This window comes from Orbicella franksi, chromosome 7 (assembly GCF_964199315.1).
Source record: "Orbicella franksi chromosome 7, jaOrbFran1.1, whole genome shotgun sequence".
NCBI lineage: Eukaryota > Metazoa > Cnidaria > Anthozoa > Scleractinia > Merulinidae > Orbicella > Orbicella franksi.
In genome coordinates this window covers 27,622,161-27,639,843 of record NC_138151.1, presented here as the reverse complement: position 1 = coordinate 27,639,843, position 17,683 = coordinate 27,622,161, and the positions used below count along the sequence as shown (strand labels likewise).

The 17,683-nt window shown below is 37.6% G+C and overlaps 1 protein-coding gene and 1 pseudogene across 1 annotated transcript in view; one reads left to right on the top strand and one right to left on the bottom strand.

Moving 5' to 3' along the window:
• Positions 1–17,683, top strand: part of LOC145493867 (FERM, ARHGEF and pleckstrin domain-containing protein 2-like) — a 40,131-nt gene that overhangs the window by 13,163 nt on the left and 9,285 nt on the right. The window contains exons 14-23 of the mRNA XM_081473343.1: positions 729–1,514; positions 2,112–2,263; positions 13,758–13,930; positions 14,725–14,780; positions 14,892–14,922; positions 15,422–15,555; positions 16,052–16,130; positions 16,539–16,640; positions 16,723–16,807; positions 17,343–17,393. Coding sequence (XP_081329469.1) covers positions 729–1,514; positions 2,112–2,263; positions 13,758–13,930; positions 14,725–14,780; positions 14,892–14,922; positions 15,422–15,555; positions 16,052–16,130; positions 16,539–16,640; positions 16,723–16,807; positions 17,343–17,393 — 1,649 coding nt within the window. The remainder of the gene's footprint in view (positions 1–728; positions 1,515–2,111; positions 2,264–13,757; positions 13,931–14,724; positions 14,781–14,891; positions 14,923–15,421; positions 15,556–16,051; positions 16,131–16,538; positions 16,641–16,722; positions 16,808–17,342; positions 17,394–17,683) is intronic.
• Positions 7,842–13,729, bottom strand: LOC145493886 (uncharacterized; annotated as a pseudogene).

Below are 17,683 nucleotides of genomic sequence, written 5' to 3'. Positions count from 1 at the left end.
TTAAACATATATTAGTCAACAAGCAAGCAAACAAACAAACAATGCCTCCGTCATCAGTTGAATCACAATGAACACTGGGAATAGTTAAATTTAATTTAGTTAAATTAGTCAGAAAACAGTTTTCATTCAAGTGAGAATATGAATGATCTTTATATTAGAACTGCAAGATAAAGGCTTAAAGACATTAAAGACCATCGAAGTTAGGCACTTGCAACTTACTAGGCAGTTACAAAAATAAAACCCAGTTGAAAAACCCTGTTCAAGCCTTAATTTTTTTTCTAGCTTTATTTCCTTAATTACCTATTTGTTGCATACATAATTGCAATGATCTCTAGTATCTAATCTCTAGTATCTAATAGCACGTTGGGTGTCATTCTGTATCTTCTGTGATGTACACTGTGCATTCCTGGTGCCAAGTTTGAAGAACGCTGCTCCAATATTTCTAGAGATATCCTGTTTATGACATCATCACTTTCCTCATTTGCATAATACAAAAATGTAAGAATATCTTGAAACGAAAGAAGGTACCTCAAAAAGAAAAATGCCATTCTTTATTTTGAAAAGTCTTTCTGATAAGCAACAATTATATTTTACTTCATAGGCACTGTAAAAAACAGTATAACACACAAATTTATTTCATTCTAAAATAATGACCTTCTTGTATTCTGTTGCATATATTGTTGATTCTTTCTTCCTTTGTGGTAGTAATGTTATTAACTGTATTTCAGATCGCAAAGCATGAAAACACCGACAAGACATAATTCTGTTGGAAACTCCTCACAGCCATCACCAAGGTTATTGGCGGGATATGGTAATGTTGAAACAAGGATAGTAGAGAGCACACCTCCACGGCCTCTTATACCCCACCAGGAACACGAAGAAAAACAGCTTTCATCCCTAAATGGGCCAACCACAAGTATTGAGCATGAAGAGAGACCACATGAAACCCCACCTGAGGAAGAGTTTGTCACAGAACCATTACCAGAAAATAAGGGTGCTATTCCACTCCAGGATCTTGATGATGAACCTGACATGACAAGGGAGGAGTCTGACACACCCTCTGAAGCTCAATCAGAGGCAGACCTTGAATGGCAGGCAGAGCCACTGCATGCGGCAGTGGCTGGCACAACTGAGGCAGCAGTAAACATGTCAGTTCCCAAGGAAACTGTTGATGATCATGCTGATGAGGGAGTGGGGGATGTCGATGAAGGATTTGAACATGGTACACCTTTGAACTATTACGGTGAAGATGATGATCAGGACATTGAAGAAGAACTTTTAGTTCCTGAAGGTTGTGTGCGCATTGAGTACCAACCGCAACCTAAACCACCGTCGCCAGTGGAAGTGAGTGATGTTGACACATTGTCACCTCCTCCACCTTCCCCTCCCCCACCACCAGAGGACGATGAAATCCCTGAAGGGATGAGAGACGATGGAGAAGGACAGGAATTTCCATCACCACCACCAGAACTTTTACCTTCACCTCCTCCAGAGCTGCTGAATGATATCGAAAAGTAAGTGGATTGTAAGTCTTGAAAAAAGTTAAATTCTAGCATGGCCTTAGGTTGCATGCAGCATGCATGCTACTTGTACAACTGTATGCATACTGTATGCGTGGGTACAGCATGTAGCCACAGGCATGTTGCATGCATGCAACATACATGCAACATTAACAGGAATGTACACGAACAGGTATGTTTATTTGTATACTCTGTGGGTTTCATTAAGGACTGGGCACCGGGCAAATTGATGAGCTGTGAGGATGATTTTACCTGCGTGCTTTGACCATCTAGTGGAAAACATTTCTTATAAAGAAGTTCAATTCAAATCATTTTCCCCACCTGTGAAAACCAGTTGCCCTCCAGCTGAAAACATTAGTGAACCCCTGATGCTCTGTATAATTCTTTGAGACAAGCTGTAGACCAGTATGTCCAGAAAGTTGTTTCAAGAATATATATCTCATCTTAGTTTTCACTTTCACAATTTTGAGCACCCAGTAATTACTGTGTTGAGGTTACATTTAATAGTGCAAATGCGAAAGCACAATCACTATGAGTTATTCTCAATAATGGTGTAATTAATTATTAATTAAAATGATTTTAAATTGTTAGACCAGAAGTTGAGCACCCTCCTGTGGTAGTACCACACAATGGTTTCCAACCAGAAAACAGGGAAGTCAAGAGAGATTCGGCAAAACTGAATATCACATGCAGTAGTATAGTCACAAAAGTACAGAATGGTGGAGTGTCCAGACATAGTAAAGGTCAGTACAACTTTCTTTCGAGTTTCAAAGCTTTTATTGAAAGTTGTGGTGGCATAGTACTGTAACTACATGTATGTTGTAAGAGTACATGTATGCTGGGAAGCTTTGGGGATTGTACTTAATAATAATTATTGTACGACATGCGTGCACGTAAGTTAACAATGAAGAGGCCCATGGAGGCCAGCAGTCTCAAGAAGAGTTGCTTTTCAGCAGATCTGTATACTACAGTAGCAGGATTTGTTTTACAAAATACGTGATGTTATACATGTACAATATGTGTATCTGTTGTATCATTATGTACAGCAGCATGGAGCCTAGTGCCCAAGACTGGCTAGGGGAGCCATGTGTCTTTGGAAGATGGCAATATTCCAGCATTTCTTGATAACAATCTTGTTCTTATACAAGTTATTGTTGAGTTGTGTGGCATGGTTCTTTTGTTAAGCTGTGTGAATTATGTAGAACTCTGTTGGCAAACTCGGAGTCAAGATTAAGTGGCCCGGTTGGGTTTGAAAGGTGACAATATTATGTTAGTAGTATTTTGTTGATGACATGTATTGATACAAGTTATTGTTCAGTTGAGTGGTGTGACTCTTTCATTTGGTGTCTTAAGCTGTGTGAATTATGTAGAATTCCATTGGCAAGCTCAGAGCCAAGATTAAGTGAGCCAGTTGTGTTCAAGGGTGTCGGCCATAAACAGTAGCATTTTTTTGATAACCTGTATTTAATACAGCTAATTGTTCAGTTGAGCAGCATGGACCTTTTGTGGGTGGTCTTCATCTGTGTGCTTGACTTAGAACTCTGGTGGTGAACTTTTGCTTGTAGCTGTTGAGAGATTTGTTCAAAAAATTTAATGTAACATTTTGGTTACAATGATATAAGGCATATGTGTGGTTGATGTAAGAGTATCATAATGCTGTAAGAGTTTAAAGCTGTGCAGGTTGTTGGCAGGTGTGACCAGTTTGTGATGTTGTACATGTAGCAATCTATTTGTGAATGATTCCTCAAGAGTATTTTCATGGTGGTTGAAAAATCTCAAGTTAAACTTGGACGTCATCTTCTCTGGGTTGTTTATTGTCCTATTGATAAATCTTCGGGATAAACAGAGCCTCTGATTGAATGTAACAAAAACTTGTTAATTTCTAAAGCAGTGATTTGGTCAAGTGTGTATTGTAAGATATAGTTATTATTGGTCCATAGTTTTAAGTTTATCTCTTGTACTTTAAAGTAATATTTATTATCATCAAGATGCACAAGCACTGCCATGACTACTGATTAAGAATTGATGTAAGATACAACCACTTGCAATAAAGACTTTACAACTGTGTATTGTATCCATTAACATAATTTATTATATTGCTGCATTTCAAAATAACATGACCTTTCTTCAATTTAATTGTTTCTTTTTTATAGACTAAATGACAAGAAACCAGTTCACTAAAACATTTTTTAAAATTTCAAATCATGACGTAACAGTAAATTAATATTAATGTAAGTTGTAACTTCAGATTAACACACCTATTTACCTATGAGATAAAAATTTAGAGGTAAAATATTGTCAGTGATATTGTACGCAGTAACATGCGGTGTTTGTTTTCCATAATGTGGTTCATTATTCATGTCATGCATGACTGATGCACTGGTTAATCAAGCTGACTTTTAACTACATGTATTTTCTAGTTTAGTTAACAAGCACTGGAATTTCTTTTTTCACTATCAACTCCAAAATTTATGCATTGTCGATCATTCAGTCATTTGCAAGTGATTTGAAGTAAGCAATTAATTGACAACTGAAGATAGGATTGTTGTGTTATTGCATCCCCTGAGAACTACATTATGTAATGCAAAAATAAGTGTGTGGCACTCAGTTTAGCAATTGAAAATAATTTTAGTTTTAGCTTACAACTGAAATGGTTAACCTACAGTACAACTTCGTAACTAGGTTGAATATAAAGAGTTTAATTAAGAGTTCTGCATTGTCATAACCTGTAATTGCTAACCCGTAGTCATTGACATGCTTGTCAGTGAGGCACAAAATTACGCACTAGGGCACTGTGCCATGTTATCTTCATTTCTGTTATGACCTGCTTCTCTTTTTACTGAACTCTATTCATTTGACTGCACTTTATACTCTGTCTAACTCTTCTTTACTCTGTCTGACCTAATTCTTTTCTCCCTAATCTCTCTCTAGATCTGGATGAGGTCTGTGGCCCTTGAAGTCAAGGACAGTAGTCTTGTGGTTTTCAAGTTAAACAAAGTACATTTTTTTACTAAGAAATAAATGAATCCACAATAGAATGATTTGTTAGCTCGTGCTGACAAGGTAGTGTGCAAAACAGATGCCTTTGTTTACATAGGTTCCGGACATATTATTTGTAGGATAAAAGGATGAAATGTTTAAATAAACTTAGTCTAAGCTAAAAATGCAGACGGCTAAAACTATGCAAATAATGTAAAGAATGTCCTTTCCTGCATATAAACCTTTTTTTCTCATTTCCTGTTTCCTGCGGATTTAACTAATACATTCCTCTGGCACTAATACAGCTTATGAATTACTGAAGCTTAACCAATGCCTGTAGATATCTACTTCAAACGTAAGTGAAGATCTTAATCTTTGAACTTTTGTTAAAAAGGATGACCATTAAGAAGTTGAACCTGTTTGTACTTAACACCTTCAAAAGCTTCTTAATTAAAACTACAGCTGGCTCTGGTAGATAAACGTGTCTTCGCCTTTCTTACGCAAAAAAGATACAGGATATGGTTGACCGAGCTAAAGAAAGCTATGGTGGCCACAACTGTCACATCAAAAACAAATTGCTCACATCAAAAAGAAATTGCTCACACCAAAAACAAATTGCTCACATCAAAAACAGATTGCTCACATCAAATTCAAATTGCTCACATCAAATTCCAACCGAACACTAAATTCCACTACAGATAGGTCAGCAGTTGAGTATGTGCAATTCAGTATGGCGGGTGATGAAAGTGAGCAAGAACTTCACACTAGCGGGCTCTTTATACCTGTGGAATTTGTAAAGAAACTGTTACTTGATTACAATTACTGCTCCTTTTGCGGCAAAGGAGGAGCTTGTGCTAAGATATTATTTCAGTCAAGGATACGAATACGATGTTATCATTGTGTTCCTGTCTAAGTTTCATGGTGAGTGATGCAAATCGCTCGGAGTGCAACGCAGGGGTGCCGATTTTTATGAAACAGAAGTTAGAACGAGAATACAGCTGGAGCTTGATGGCCCTGGTTGTTTATCTAGTTATATAGGCGTTTGGCCATTTCATTTGTATTGAACTACCTTTATATCAAACAGAATAAACCGCTAGATACCAGATACTGAAAGTGAATAAGGACAAGTATATTCAAACTGAAAGACAATTTAATGATGAACAACTAAGAGAGTATGGAAAAACCTGGTACATTTGCTTCAGATGAACAGACAAAGAGTCTGTTGATAATTCACAAGGCTAGAAATATATCAGTGACAAAGTATCAAATGGCCTGGTTGTCATACTCTGATGGGAAAAGGGGGATCCTCCTTGATAACATTGTAGCAAATCATACTCTGATGGGAAAAGGGGGATCCTCCTTGATAACATTATAGCAATATTTATATTACAAAAAAAAGAAAACAAAAACCCTTTCAATTAAATTTTGCCTGGTAAATAGCTGTCAACAATTCTTGTTTTTTTTTTTTTTTAACTTTAACAAACTGAATTTACTAACTGAAATAACATCAACCTGAACACTTTTAAAGAGAGAATATTTCATAGAGTAACTCTTTTTAACAATGATAATATTGATATAATGTTCTTATTTACACTGTATGTAACACTTCCATCAACATTGAGAAACACAACAAGGCCCATGTAAATGTTTCTTCCACCTAATTCTTCAACAATTTATAAAACTTAGGGCACATTTGAATCTATCTGATCCACTTTCTACAGCTTCTGTAGTCTGTCAAGTCCAAGTGGCCAGATATCTCATATGATATGGTAAAAAATGTAATTAAATAGTGGCCATTAAAAAGCACAATAGCAATGGGAAATGAGATACACTGATACTCTAAATCGTCTCTTGTATAATTATGATCTTCACTTTCGCTTTTTCAACTACTGTGTAGTTGGTGGCATAATGCAACCACCTTCTGAAAAACAAAACCAACTGTTTACTCTTGACCTAAAGCTGACAACCAGTAAAAAGCGAAGTTGTTTATGGCCTTGAAAATGCTTGGCCCTTACAATAAGCAAGGAGAAAAGTTTTTCGGAATGCTTCTGTGTCACCCATGTGACACACTGGAAGAGTTAAATCCCTTCCACAGGCGGCAACACATGGAAAACAAATAGTGTGTTTGGGGTTGCGATTGAAACATTGGTGATCAAAGTTTACACAAATTGTAAGAGGGTCCCCATCCATGGGTCGGTGGCTTTGACTGGTTAGCCATCTTAAAACACCTGGCACTGAAACATCCGCTGTGTTAAATTCTTCTGCTGGTGTTGTGTTCTCTGGTGCAGTCTCGCTTCCAACATCACAATTCTCCTCATAGTTCCAAGAAACTGCTTCAGCATATCCAGTAACCTTCTCCTGATCTTCCAAAAAGATAAAAAAGTCTCGAAAACTGTCCATCACTGACTCTTCAATGTCCTTTCGACTTGATCCCTCCAAAGAGAAGTTTGGTTTCATAAGGAAAAATACATAGTTTGCATCAACACCCTTTATACTCTCCTTTACAAAAAGGGGTTTGCATGAATTTGGCTTATGTTTTATGATCTCAGCAAGACCATAAAGTTCAAGTCCTCTCATAAATTCTTTCAAATACAGTTGTCATTTAGTAATAAGACTAATCATATTGGATCCCATGATATCACTGATATGTTCTTGGTCTATTTTACCAGTGTAACCATGATCAACAATGGTACCATTGTGGTTATCTAGATCATTCTGGATATTCTCAAGCATCTTCTTCTCCTGAGGTGTGATGTGCATTTCATTCAAGTTAGTGAAATCACTTTCCGGATTGACCATTGTGTCATAAACACATTCTTCAAGAAAACAAGGTGGTGGGCCTCCCTGAGCCAGACTCACAGCAACAATTTCTCCACAAGACTGGAAATATCCATTCTGTACATTGTAGGTGGAGTTGACGGGGGTACCACCAGGGAACATTATGTTCCCCATGTCTAATATGGCCTGTGCAAGAAACTCTTTGCTCATTGCTCCACTATCTATTCCACCTGTGAAGTGAACTCTCAGAGATTTTTCTGGGCTGGTTTGCTTTGATTCATGTTGCCACAGATTTAGTCGTCTTGTGAAGTTACAAGCCCTTCAAACCACCATAAAGAATTGGCCTGTGTTATCAACTCTCTTACTAAGTTCTTTAACAACACTAACATGGTCTGTTACTATTTGTTCAGTTGCTGGTTGTTTAACTGATTGTTCTGCATCTTTATCTTGCTCTACCAGGTTGTGACTTCTTTCCTGCATTGTCAGATTGTCACTGTTTTGATAGTCCTCCAAAACATCCTGGTTTAGCTGATTATCTAATTCTCTTGCCAACTTCTCATCCAGTTTTATTTACTCTCCAACTGTAGTAAGGGCTGTGGTATTCTCAAGTTTGGCATATTTTGCTGCTGAATGAGAGGTGCTTTCATCATCACTCTCGTCACCATGGGCTGTGTTATTCTTGCTCTTGCTGTAATTTGATGCTGAATGAGATGCACCTTCATCCTCACTCTCATCATGACCTACTAGTGTATTGTTGTAATCTTCACTTGTGCACAGATACAAATAGATTCTGTTATAATCTTTGCCAGTTTCTTCGTGGTATGGCTTAAGAGTGAAGACTTCACTTGTCCCAGGCAAGAAGAGAACTTGCTGGCCGTCTTCATAAAGGAGAACATACGTCTGGTTTTCATCGTACAAGTTCCTATAATAAGCTCTCCATTTTTCTTCAGCTTTCTGGAGAAGAAGTGAAGACTTTGCTGAATTTGAAATTCGCAGTGCTACCTTCTTTCCCCTTTTTGGCTTTAAAATATTTTCTTTCTCATTCCACTCAAGCAATCCAATAAAGATAAGCACCTCCTGATCTGCTGCTGAGTTCTTGGTACCTTTGGCCTTTCCACCTTTGACTTTTGAAAACCACTGTTTTCCCTTGGCTGCTTTATAATCTGAAAATGACTTGACGGGCTTGGATGACTTGACTGAACTTGATTCCACTGCACCAGAGAGAGTACTTGGTCCTGATTTCCCTTGGGCTGTTTCTTGAGAAAAAATAAAAATTGACAAGTTTTAATGATGAAATGCCTATCATTTCTCCCCATCACAACATTTTGTAACCTTCCAACCAACTCCTCCCCCTCCCCTCCTCTATTTTCTAAAATTGATCGATATTTTTTGAGGCCTTCCACTCCTCTCCTATAATAGCTCTTATTGCAGTCGAACCTGCGATGAAATATTCTTTCGTTAAGAAGGTATGCGAACAGGGCAAAAGGTTTAACTCATCGGTTAAAACAATGCAGATTGATCCTTAGACTTTTGTTCATTTGTTGTTGAAATTTTCGGACACAGTGAATTTACTCGGTCTCTAGTAATCATCGTATTTACAAATGACCCATTGGCTATTATAAAGTGCCAATTTTCAGCTTTTGAACCTTGACATTGTTTTTTAATGGCTACACCAAATTATATCCAATGAATTACTATTGCAAGTAAAAGAAAAAAAGTAATTGGTCGCTGATTAGGTACGGTACACACCTATCAAAGGTAAGTCTGAAGAAGGTGGGTTTGGGTTGGCATTTTGGCATTTAACCTGTATAAATTTGACGTACCACTCCAGTAAAATCGACTTGTATTTGGGTCAATGTGTTAGTTGCTTGATCGACACAGCCTTTCTAGTCACTTTGGCATGTGCAAAATAAGACTCTTTCCAAACCATTGCTACGAGCGCATGAGTCAAATCACACTTCAAGAACCAGATGAGCTGAAAATAAGCAATTTATCTCTTTCATTTTTTCACCCTTGTCTGGAAGTTTTGATCATCAAAGTGTTGTCCTTTGGATGCTTTCCAAAATCCCACTGCTACCAAAACGTGTCAGTCTAGTTCCTTCAACTCGTTAAGCCGCTATCGTCCATAATCTACCACATTTCGCTTACCTTTGCCGCAGCTCCAACAGAAGTTGCAGTTTGTGGCAATTTCGGTGCCACAAGTACTGCAATACATTTACCGATCCTGATTCCGCCAATCTGTTCACAAATAGCTACAAAACTCAAAACAACGGGACTTGAACGAAAAAATGGTGGTCAAGTGAAAAATCGAGTGAAAACTGGGGATAGTCTTTTTAACTTAGCTGCTGACCAGTGAGTAATGATTTTGTTTTAGTTTTTGATTTTGATGTGAACGATTAGCAATTTGTTTTTGATGTGAGCAATTTGTTTTTGATGTGAGGAATTTGAATTTGATGTGAGGAATTTGTTTTTGATGTGAGCAATTTGTTTTTGATGTGACAGTTGTGGGCCACCATAGAAAGCAGTGTGATTCTTTTGTCGGAAGCTTTTCTGTTTTCATTTTATGTGGGTAGTATGTGAAAAGAATTAAAAGAATGCTGTAATTAATTGAAGTTTGACTTCAGGTAGATGTACTTGAGTGTAACAGTGCTGTGGAGGGATTGTAAATTGCTCCTTTGGGAATCTTAATTGAAGACATAACATGAAACGAAAATATAGAAGCCCTGGCAGCAGCCAGGGTGAAGTGTAGTAAAATTTTAAAGAATTCTCTGGCTAAAAGTACATATTAAAAAAACACAAGACTTCGTCTGCCCTAACCACAGTCTTCAACAGGCAAAATGAAGACTGCGCAGTAGTTGAGGCAGTTGTTAGGTTCTGTTTTGTAAGAGACAATATACTTTTAACCAGAAAACGCTTTTAAATTTTACTTTTATTTAATATGAAATGGTTGTTGATGGCTTTATTGTAATCCCATTGTATACTTTTGCTGTTATTTCGGTCTCGTCTCTAACTGAAACTTTGTGTATTATGTAGTTATTGCTAATATTAATGTACTCTTATAATGGGTAATACTTCATATAGGACAGTATAGAAAGTGAATGTGATTATAATATCTGTAAATAGTTTTGTACTCAAAGGTACGATCATTATCATCATTATTGCTGATTTCACACTTGAAGTGTTTTCATACTCTATTATAAAAAAGCTAGAAATTAAGTTACAGCCTAAGCCATTGTGTTAATGCCCTTTAAAATCCCAAGATGTGTTGAAAATTGTGGTGCAACTGTATGTACAATTAGAATTTTTAATTAGCATTATTTAATGTAAAACGTAGTGAGCATTTTGTGCAAGCTTATACATGTACATGAAGCTGTTATAAATTATATAAAAAAGAGAATGTAAGCGTCTTAGATTGAATACTTTTAAAATAGTACAAATAATTATTATACTCTATAACGTATTGATGTAAAGTTTGTTGTGGGCTGTGCTACATTTATATATTACGTGAAGGATTGGTGGTAATTTAGATGTCTTGAAACTTGTCTTGAAAAGATGAATGAGTGAACGTGCTCGATCTCATTAGTTACATGTCTCTAGCATAGGGTCAGAGAAAATTCTAAAGTGTGCTATATCCAGTTGCTCAGCGTAGGTGAATTAACCTGGCTCTTTTCTTGAGAGTGGAAATGTGTTTGTTTTAAGTGTATATTACTCTGTGATGTTCAGTATTCATGTGAAATCGGTGAATGTTTTCAGAAGTGGTGAGGGCAATGATGTTTGTTTCATCTGAGGTTTTACCAAGAATTGCACTAATAACCGCTCTTGATCCTTCACTTTGCATTTTCAGCATGCATATTATTTTGATGTATTGTTTGCCATAAAAATAATTTGTGTACAACTGTACTTTGACTGGGAGAAATTTAGTGCAGTTTAGTTTAGTTTTATTGTTGTTGTTGTTGTTGTTGTTTTTGTACTCAAGGTGTTTCTGGCATTGTACGTAGTTGTTTGAAAGCCTGGCCTTATCATCTAGGATTGAGATGAAACACATGCTCTCAAAGCTCTTTTGCTAGTGTAACTAAAAGATTGTTCAAGTATAATGCAAACACCCTTGGGACCAGAAGAGTGCCCACTTAGGATACAGTAGGTGGCTTTTCATAGGTGGTTAGAAATACATAAGCCATTTTAGGCAGAAAAACACTAGTTTAAGAATAAGATTCAAGAATTGTGTTTTGCAGCATTTGCTGTTTACGGGGTTCTAGAACAAGGCCACATGGAAACTCTCACTAATTTATAGCAAGCAGAAGTTCAATTCCACTTCATGTGTATTTTTTGATTACTAAGGTCAATGATATTAATCCTGGCAGGGAAAAAGGGAACATTTTTTTCTTGGAATTGCTGTTGAAGGGATATGATCTCCTAATGTTAACCTTGTGTTGCTCTGATGTTTTAATTTACATGCTTATGTTTAGTTAACGTTTCTAACTTTATGAATTTAAAAGTGAGTTAACTGTCTTTGAGACACTTTTTGTAATGTATTTAAAAAATATTTTTATGATATGCGTCAGATAATTTTATGCCAGTTTTTCAGCTTTTCAGTCAATGATGTCATCGTTACATACGGCAGCTTGTACATGTTAAAACATGCAATGTTTATATTCTCAAATTTTAGTTACTTCTTTTTAGGGTAAAACTCAATAAAATGCCTTGTATCAGGTACTTTGTGTTAAAATGTTGCTGCCTCCCTGACCTAGTTTCCTCTTCCATTCACGTACACCCATAAAAGCTCTAATTCGGAAAAAGTAGGATTTCAAACGACTCAAACAGTACAGTGTGAAAGTATTGCTCAAGAACTATCTATTGACAAATTTCTCCAATGATACAAGGGTCTCATTAATGTTTTCAGCTGGAAGGTAACTGGTTTTAACAGGTGGGCAAAACGTTTTGAACTGAACTTCTTTAAAATAAGAACTTTCTTCTACATTCTTCTTTCATCCTTGCAGGCAGTCAATTTTTCCTGTCACCAGCCATTATTGAAACCCCTGATGATAGGTCACACACAAGGGTTTCGTCCACAGACTTAAAAGTTAGGACAAAAGGGTAACAAAGAAGTGTAAAATACATGTGCAGCTTTCATTTGAATGATTCCATGTGATAGTAGACAGTACCATAATAGACAGTGCCACATGTAATTACAGCTCTGTAGCTGTCATTTGATTGGTCACACACCTTGATCATTAAGTTATGTATGGCTCACTGTCACAAGAAGGTGACAAGTCATGGATGAAGTAACTTAAGAAAACTTACTACTACTTGTATCCCTGGATGGTTGCTATTTCGTGACAGGCAGCCCTTGCCCAGGTTTTTAAACGTTTCATTGGACTAATAAAATATCCTGATGGGTCAGGTTGAGAGAGAGGTGCTCTGAGAGTCGCTTGATTCGCCCAAGCACTCAGTATGATAACCCTGACCAACCACTGTTCATGTGGACTTCAGGTGAACACCAGTACTCGAGATGATTCAACACAAATATTTATACAGTTCTGTTTTCTTATTCCATTAAGTCTTGAAGTCTATTGCCAGTTTGCCTCTTTTACAACCTGACCCATTCGCTGATATCAGTCTCTCATAATCTGACCTGTCCCGTAGAAACTGGTCAAAGCTGGTTACATCTAATTTCAGACGATTGAACGACAACATATCTTAAAGAATGAAGCCACTCATTGTTTGATTAATTGTTCTTGGTGATGCCTTGTGGAGACAGGTTTTACAACACTCTTCTACTGTCAAAACTGTCACAATTCACAAATGTGCTTCAGTTCAGCTGTTGCCTTGCCTGGGGTGAAAAAAAAAATGCTTTAGGGAGTGATAGAGGTTTAGTCACTGTTGATGAACAGAACTCCGTATTGAATGATAACCTGTGCTTTAGGATCATACTTAATTCTTGGCGTGTGTTGAAACTATCTTATTATGACAGACACTCCAATTTGACCCTTGTAAGGGTGGTATCTTCTGTGTGTTTGGTTGTGTGTGTAGTGTGTACTATTGCTTGCCCTGCTGCCTTTTCTTCCCTCTTTGATTTTTTTCTTTTTTACCCAAAATAAAGGGGGGGGGGGCAGGCACCCCCTGGCCCCTCCCCCATTGTGTTCCAATAACAGCACCATCAGTGTGCATTGAGATCATCCATGGTTCATCTTCTTTCTGTAGTGCATCATTCTTGCATTATAAAAGAATTGGTGCTCTGCAATGTTAATGTTTCGATTGTTAGTTTCTTACCAGGTCATAATTCTTTCAAACGAAAAATCACTCTATAGACACATTCAGATGTTTTCATCGATAATTAATACGTGCACTATCCCAGTAAAGTTTTCACTGTGGTAAGCACCTCCCACGTCCCTTCTCTCCACTCTGGTGCTTGATTGCATTATTGAACGGTACAGAGAAAATCATAGCACACGTGTTATTTTTTTTATTATGCTTTTTTAGGCAGTAGAGGCTCTCGTCACAGCACAGACAGTGGCACAACGTCAGACTCCAATGAAACAAGAGACACTGTATTTGACGATCTAAGTTCTCCATTCCGCAGCGACCTGGAAGCATCACCCCCTATGACACCAACCACCCCTCCCTTATTCCAAAAGGGTGCCTATATCTCAAAGGTAAGAATTGTACGTGTATGAAAACAAAGCAGCAGTGTTTTCACAACTTTACTATAATACTGGCCTCCAAACGTGTGATGCCTTGTGCATTTTTAATGCCTCTATGGGGTTTGGGTAACAAGAGAGAGATTTGTTGCTGATGTGACAGTACTGTTAGCCTGCGAGCTAGCCGAGTGTGGTCTGTTTGGTTTGGTTTAGTGCGAGCTAGCCGTGTGTGGTCTGTTTGGCGCTAAACGGCTCACTTCGCTCGCCGGGATTTTTTTTCAGCCCTCGCTGGGAGCCTGTTTGCAGGCCACCGTACTGTTAGCCTCCTACATGTACGCAGACGTTCTTTGGGCTGGTCACACAATCTTTCTCCCCCACGAACAACGTACTCAGGGGAGCAAGATTGCGTGACAGGCCCAAAGAACGTCTGCGTTTGAGGCTAACAGTACTGTTGATAGTGATACATTTACCTAGAAAATGCAGTGAAATGAATAGTATTTTTCCCTCTGAGAGACGTTTTGTGTGACATTGTACAAGATGCAACTGCGGTAGAGTCCTGAACACCCTGTTGAACGAAAATTTCCTCTAATTTCGGGGGCAAATTTCTCCGAACTTTCTTGTCAAAGGAGCAAAAAATTACATTTTGAGTAAAATGGGAATTCCACTCTATTTTCATCTCATGGAAAACGTCATTGAGGTGCAAAGTGGTAATCGATGTGCCAATCAGTGTGTGCCTTGTATTGATACTGGATTTATGCACTTACCGGTAACTAAACCGAGATAATGACTGGTGATTTTTTTTCTTTCAGGAGTTGTACAGTGCTGCTCATAATGTTGCCAGAGAGCTCTTAAATACGGAAAGAACGTAAGCACTTCTGTGATGTTTAGCTCAGTGACTGTCTTTTTCAAGTATTTTTCTCTAAAGTTAAGTTGCACCAGACACTGACTCATTTTGTTTCAATTTGTGAATCAACAGGTTTATCAAAGATCTTGAAGTCATAACCATTGTAAGTAGCACATAAGAAAAATTCATTTCATCTTGATTCTTTTGGAAGTACATAATTCTTAGAGTTGCGTTATAATTTTAAAAAAGACGTAAATGTAAATAATGTAAACAAAAATTCTAGAAATCGACAGAGGAAGTTGTCATGTATGTCAGTTTTGGACACTGCCAGTTTTGATTCCATTGATATTCGAGTGAATTTGGTTTAACCCATTGACTCCTAAACCGTGCAAAACCCGGCGGGCGCTGGTCTTCGTGCAACCTTTGACCATCGGTTTTCATGCCAGAAGGTGCTTTTAATAATCAGCTGATAAAATGGGAAACATGCTCACAAAGCATGTCTTAACGAGCATGATGAAAGAAATGTGCAAAATTTCCCTTTAACTGAAATAGCAATCTTGAAATGAGTTTTGAGCCGTTGGTTGGCAATCTCTTGAGCTGTTAAAGTTGTATTGTTGTCTCTGTTGAGCGAGACACTGATTTGCTGTTTGGTGTTTTCTCAGGCCTTTCGAGATGTTATCAGTAACGATGGTGTTCTTCCTGAGATAACAAGGAAGCTTCTTTTTTCCACGTTTGATCCCATTTATGACTTTCACTGCTCATTCCTGTCCGAGTTGGAGCAGAGAATGAATCTATGGTAAGCTATAATTTTTTTTTTAAGTACTTGTTGAAAGTTGTCATGAAAGACAATGAAAAACAAATGCATTGGTAATGATGAAGTCATATTTTGATTTGATTGCCCGCTACTAGAGCAGCTTTCATTTGAGTGTCGTAAAATCAAAACCAAGCCAATTACCTATTAATTAGACTACTCAGCCAATCTCAAACCTTATTAAAACCAAAACCAAAGTAATTGCCTGATTACGTTCGACATTTAATTGAAATAGGCTCTAAGTAATCATAATTCGTCCCAACAATTTAAAGGGTGAGATAGAAAATGGAGTACATGTAAAGGATTTTCTTGCTAAGGGGTTACTCATCTTCGTAAAATTTGCATGAACGAAGAGCAAAGTTGGTCAAGATTGATTAGCGTTATTTTTAAACACTGAGTATGTATAGACTGTTGCTATAAGTTGAACCATAAAGGGTCGATAAGGAAGTCTTTGATTGTTGTTATTATTCTGTTATTGTAGGGATGCAAGTGGAGCATCTAAGACTGACGAGAGTCCAAGAATGGGAGACCTTATGCTACGTAACATGAAGCAGTTAAAGGTACATAAATTATGTAGATGCAGTGTAGCAGAGGCAATGTTCTGCGCACTGTTATCACAATTTGGAAGCAGTACTCGTTGGAACCGCCTAGAGTAATACCCATGTAACGTCTTTCGTTCAATTCCTCCTGCAACGGGTTTTAATTTTCGCCTTTCACGTTCGCTGGTTCGCTGGTTCGTTCGCTCGTTTTTTCGTTCGTTCGTTTGTTCGTTCGTTCGCTCGCTCGCTCGTTTGTTTGTGTGTGTGTACGTGCGTGCGTGCGTGACTAGATGTATGCATGACCGCATTCGTGCATTCGTTTATTCGTACGTTTGGCTGTGCGCTCGTTATTGGCCCGTAATGCTCTTTTTTTTTTTCTTATTTCTTCATTGGTTTGCTCTTTTAATTCATTTATTGCTTCTTAATTAGCGGTACCTGTATCATCTCAAGAGGCATGATCAAGTTATGCTTGAGTTAGAGGATGCTACAAGAAACAACAAGGACTTCGAGGTCGTTTACAAAGAATTTGAGGTACATTGTATATATATATTTCGTTTGTCACTTTCTATTGTTATTTTTTTTCATTTCATTGCGACTTTACTTTTTTTTGTAGACTCAAAAAGTTTGTTATCTACCATTCAATGCTTTCATTTTGAAGCCGTCCCAGAGAATAGTCCATTACAAGTTCCTTCTAGAAAGTAAGTGGAGGAAAGCAGGTTTCCATGAAACGTGTTAAAATGTAATCCCACTTTATCAGAGTAAGCTTCAATGCACCACTACAGTGGTTTAACAAATTGACGTCAGTTTTTCATGCGTCGGTCCTGTTATTGATCATGAATTTCGTCATAACATTGTATCCGCAGACTACTTTGACAATGTTATGACGAAATTCATTGTCAATAATAGGACAGACGCATGAAAAACTGACGTCAATTTGTTTTTTTTTACGATAACAAATTGTCCGCTCTCGCTCCTTGACGCATCGCATTAATTATAAATTCATGTGTCTGTCCGCTTATTGACAATGAAAATTAGCCAATGAGCGCGCAAGAATTTCTGCAGTTATCGTGAAAAATGCCCGTTCCACGATATGTTTTCTCCTGGTACTGTAGTTAAAATTTGAACAAAGAAACGTGTTAGCGAGCTCCCATGAGATAGTTTAGTTTACTAGCCCTGTCTCTGCCTTCCCCTACAGGAAAAATTGTTATGATCTGTGGTCATTTATTTCGACAGGACTTTTAAAGTTTTATCCTAAGGATGATATCGACTACCAAGACACCCAAAGTAAGCTTGCAGCTCAATATTTGTTAATGATCTTTAGATTAATTTTATTAGCACCCTAGGTTAGTCTCTGATTAGTGTACTAGTTTTGCCATAGTTGACTCTGGTTTTGCGTGTTGGTCTAGGAAGGCTTTGTTGTTTCTTCGTGTATGTCTTTTTTGCCACAGAAAATAACGTTACAAAAACGTGAACAAGTTAGAAACACCTTGTACTGAATTAACAGCCGAACAGAGACACGTGAAGATACTTCTCATTAGCTTTCATTTGAATGGTCACACACTAAAGTTTAAAAC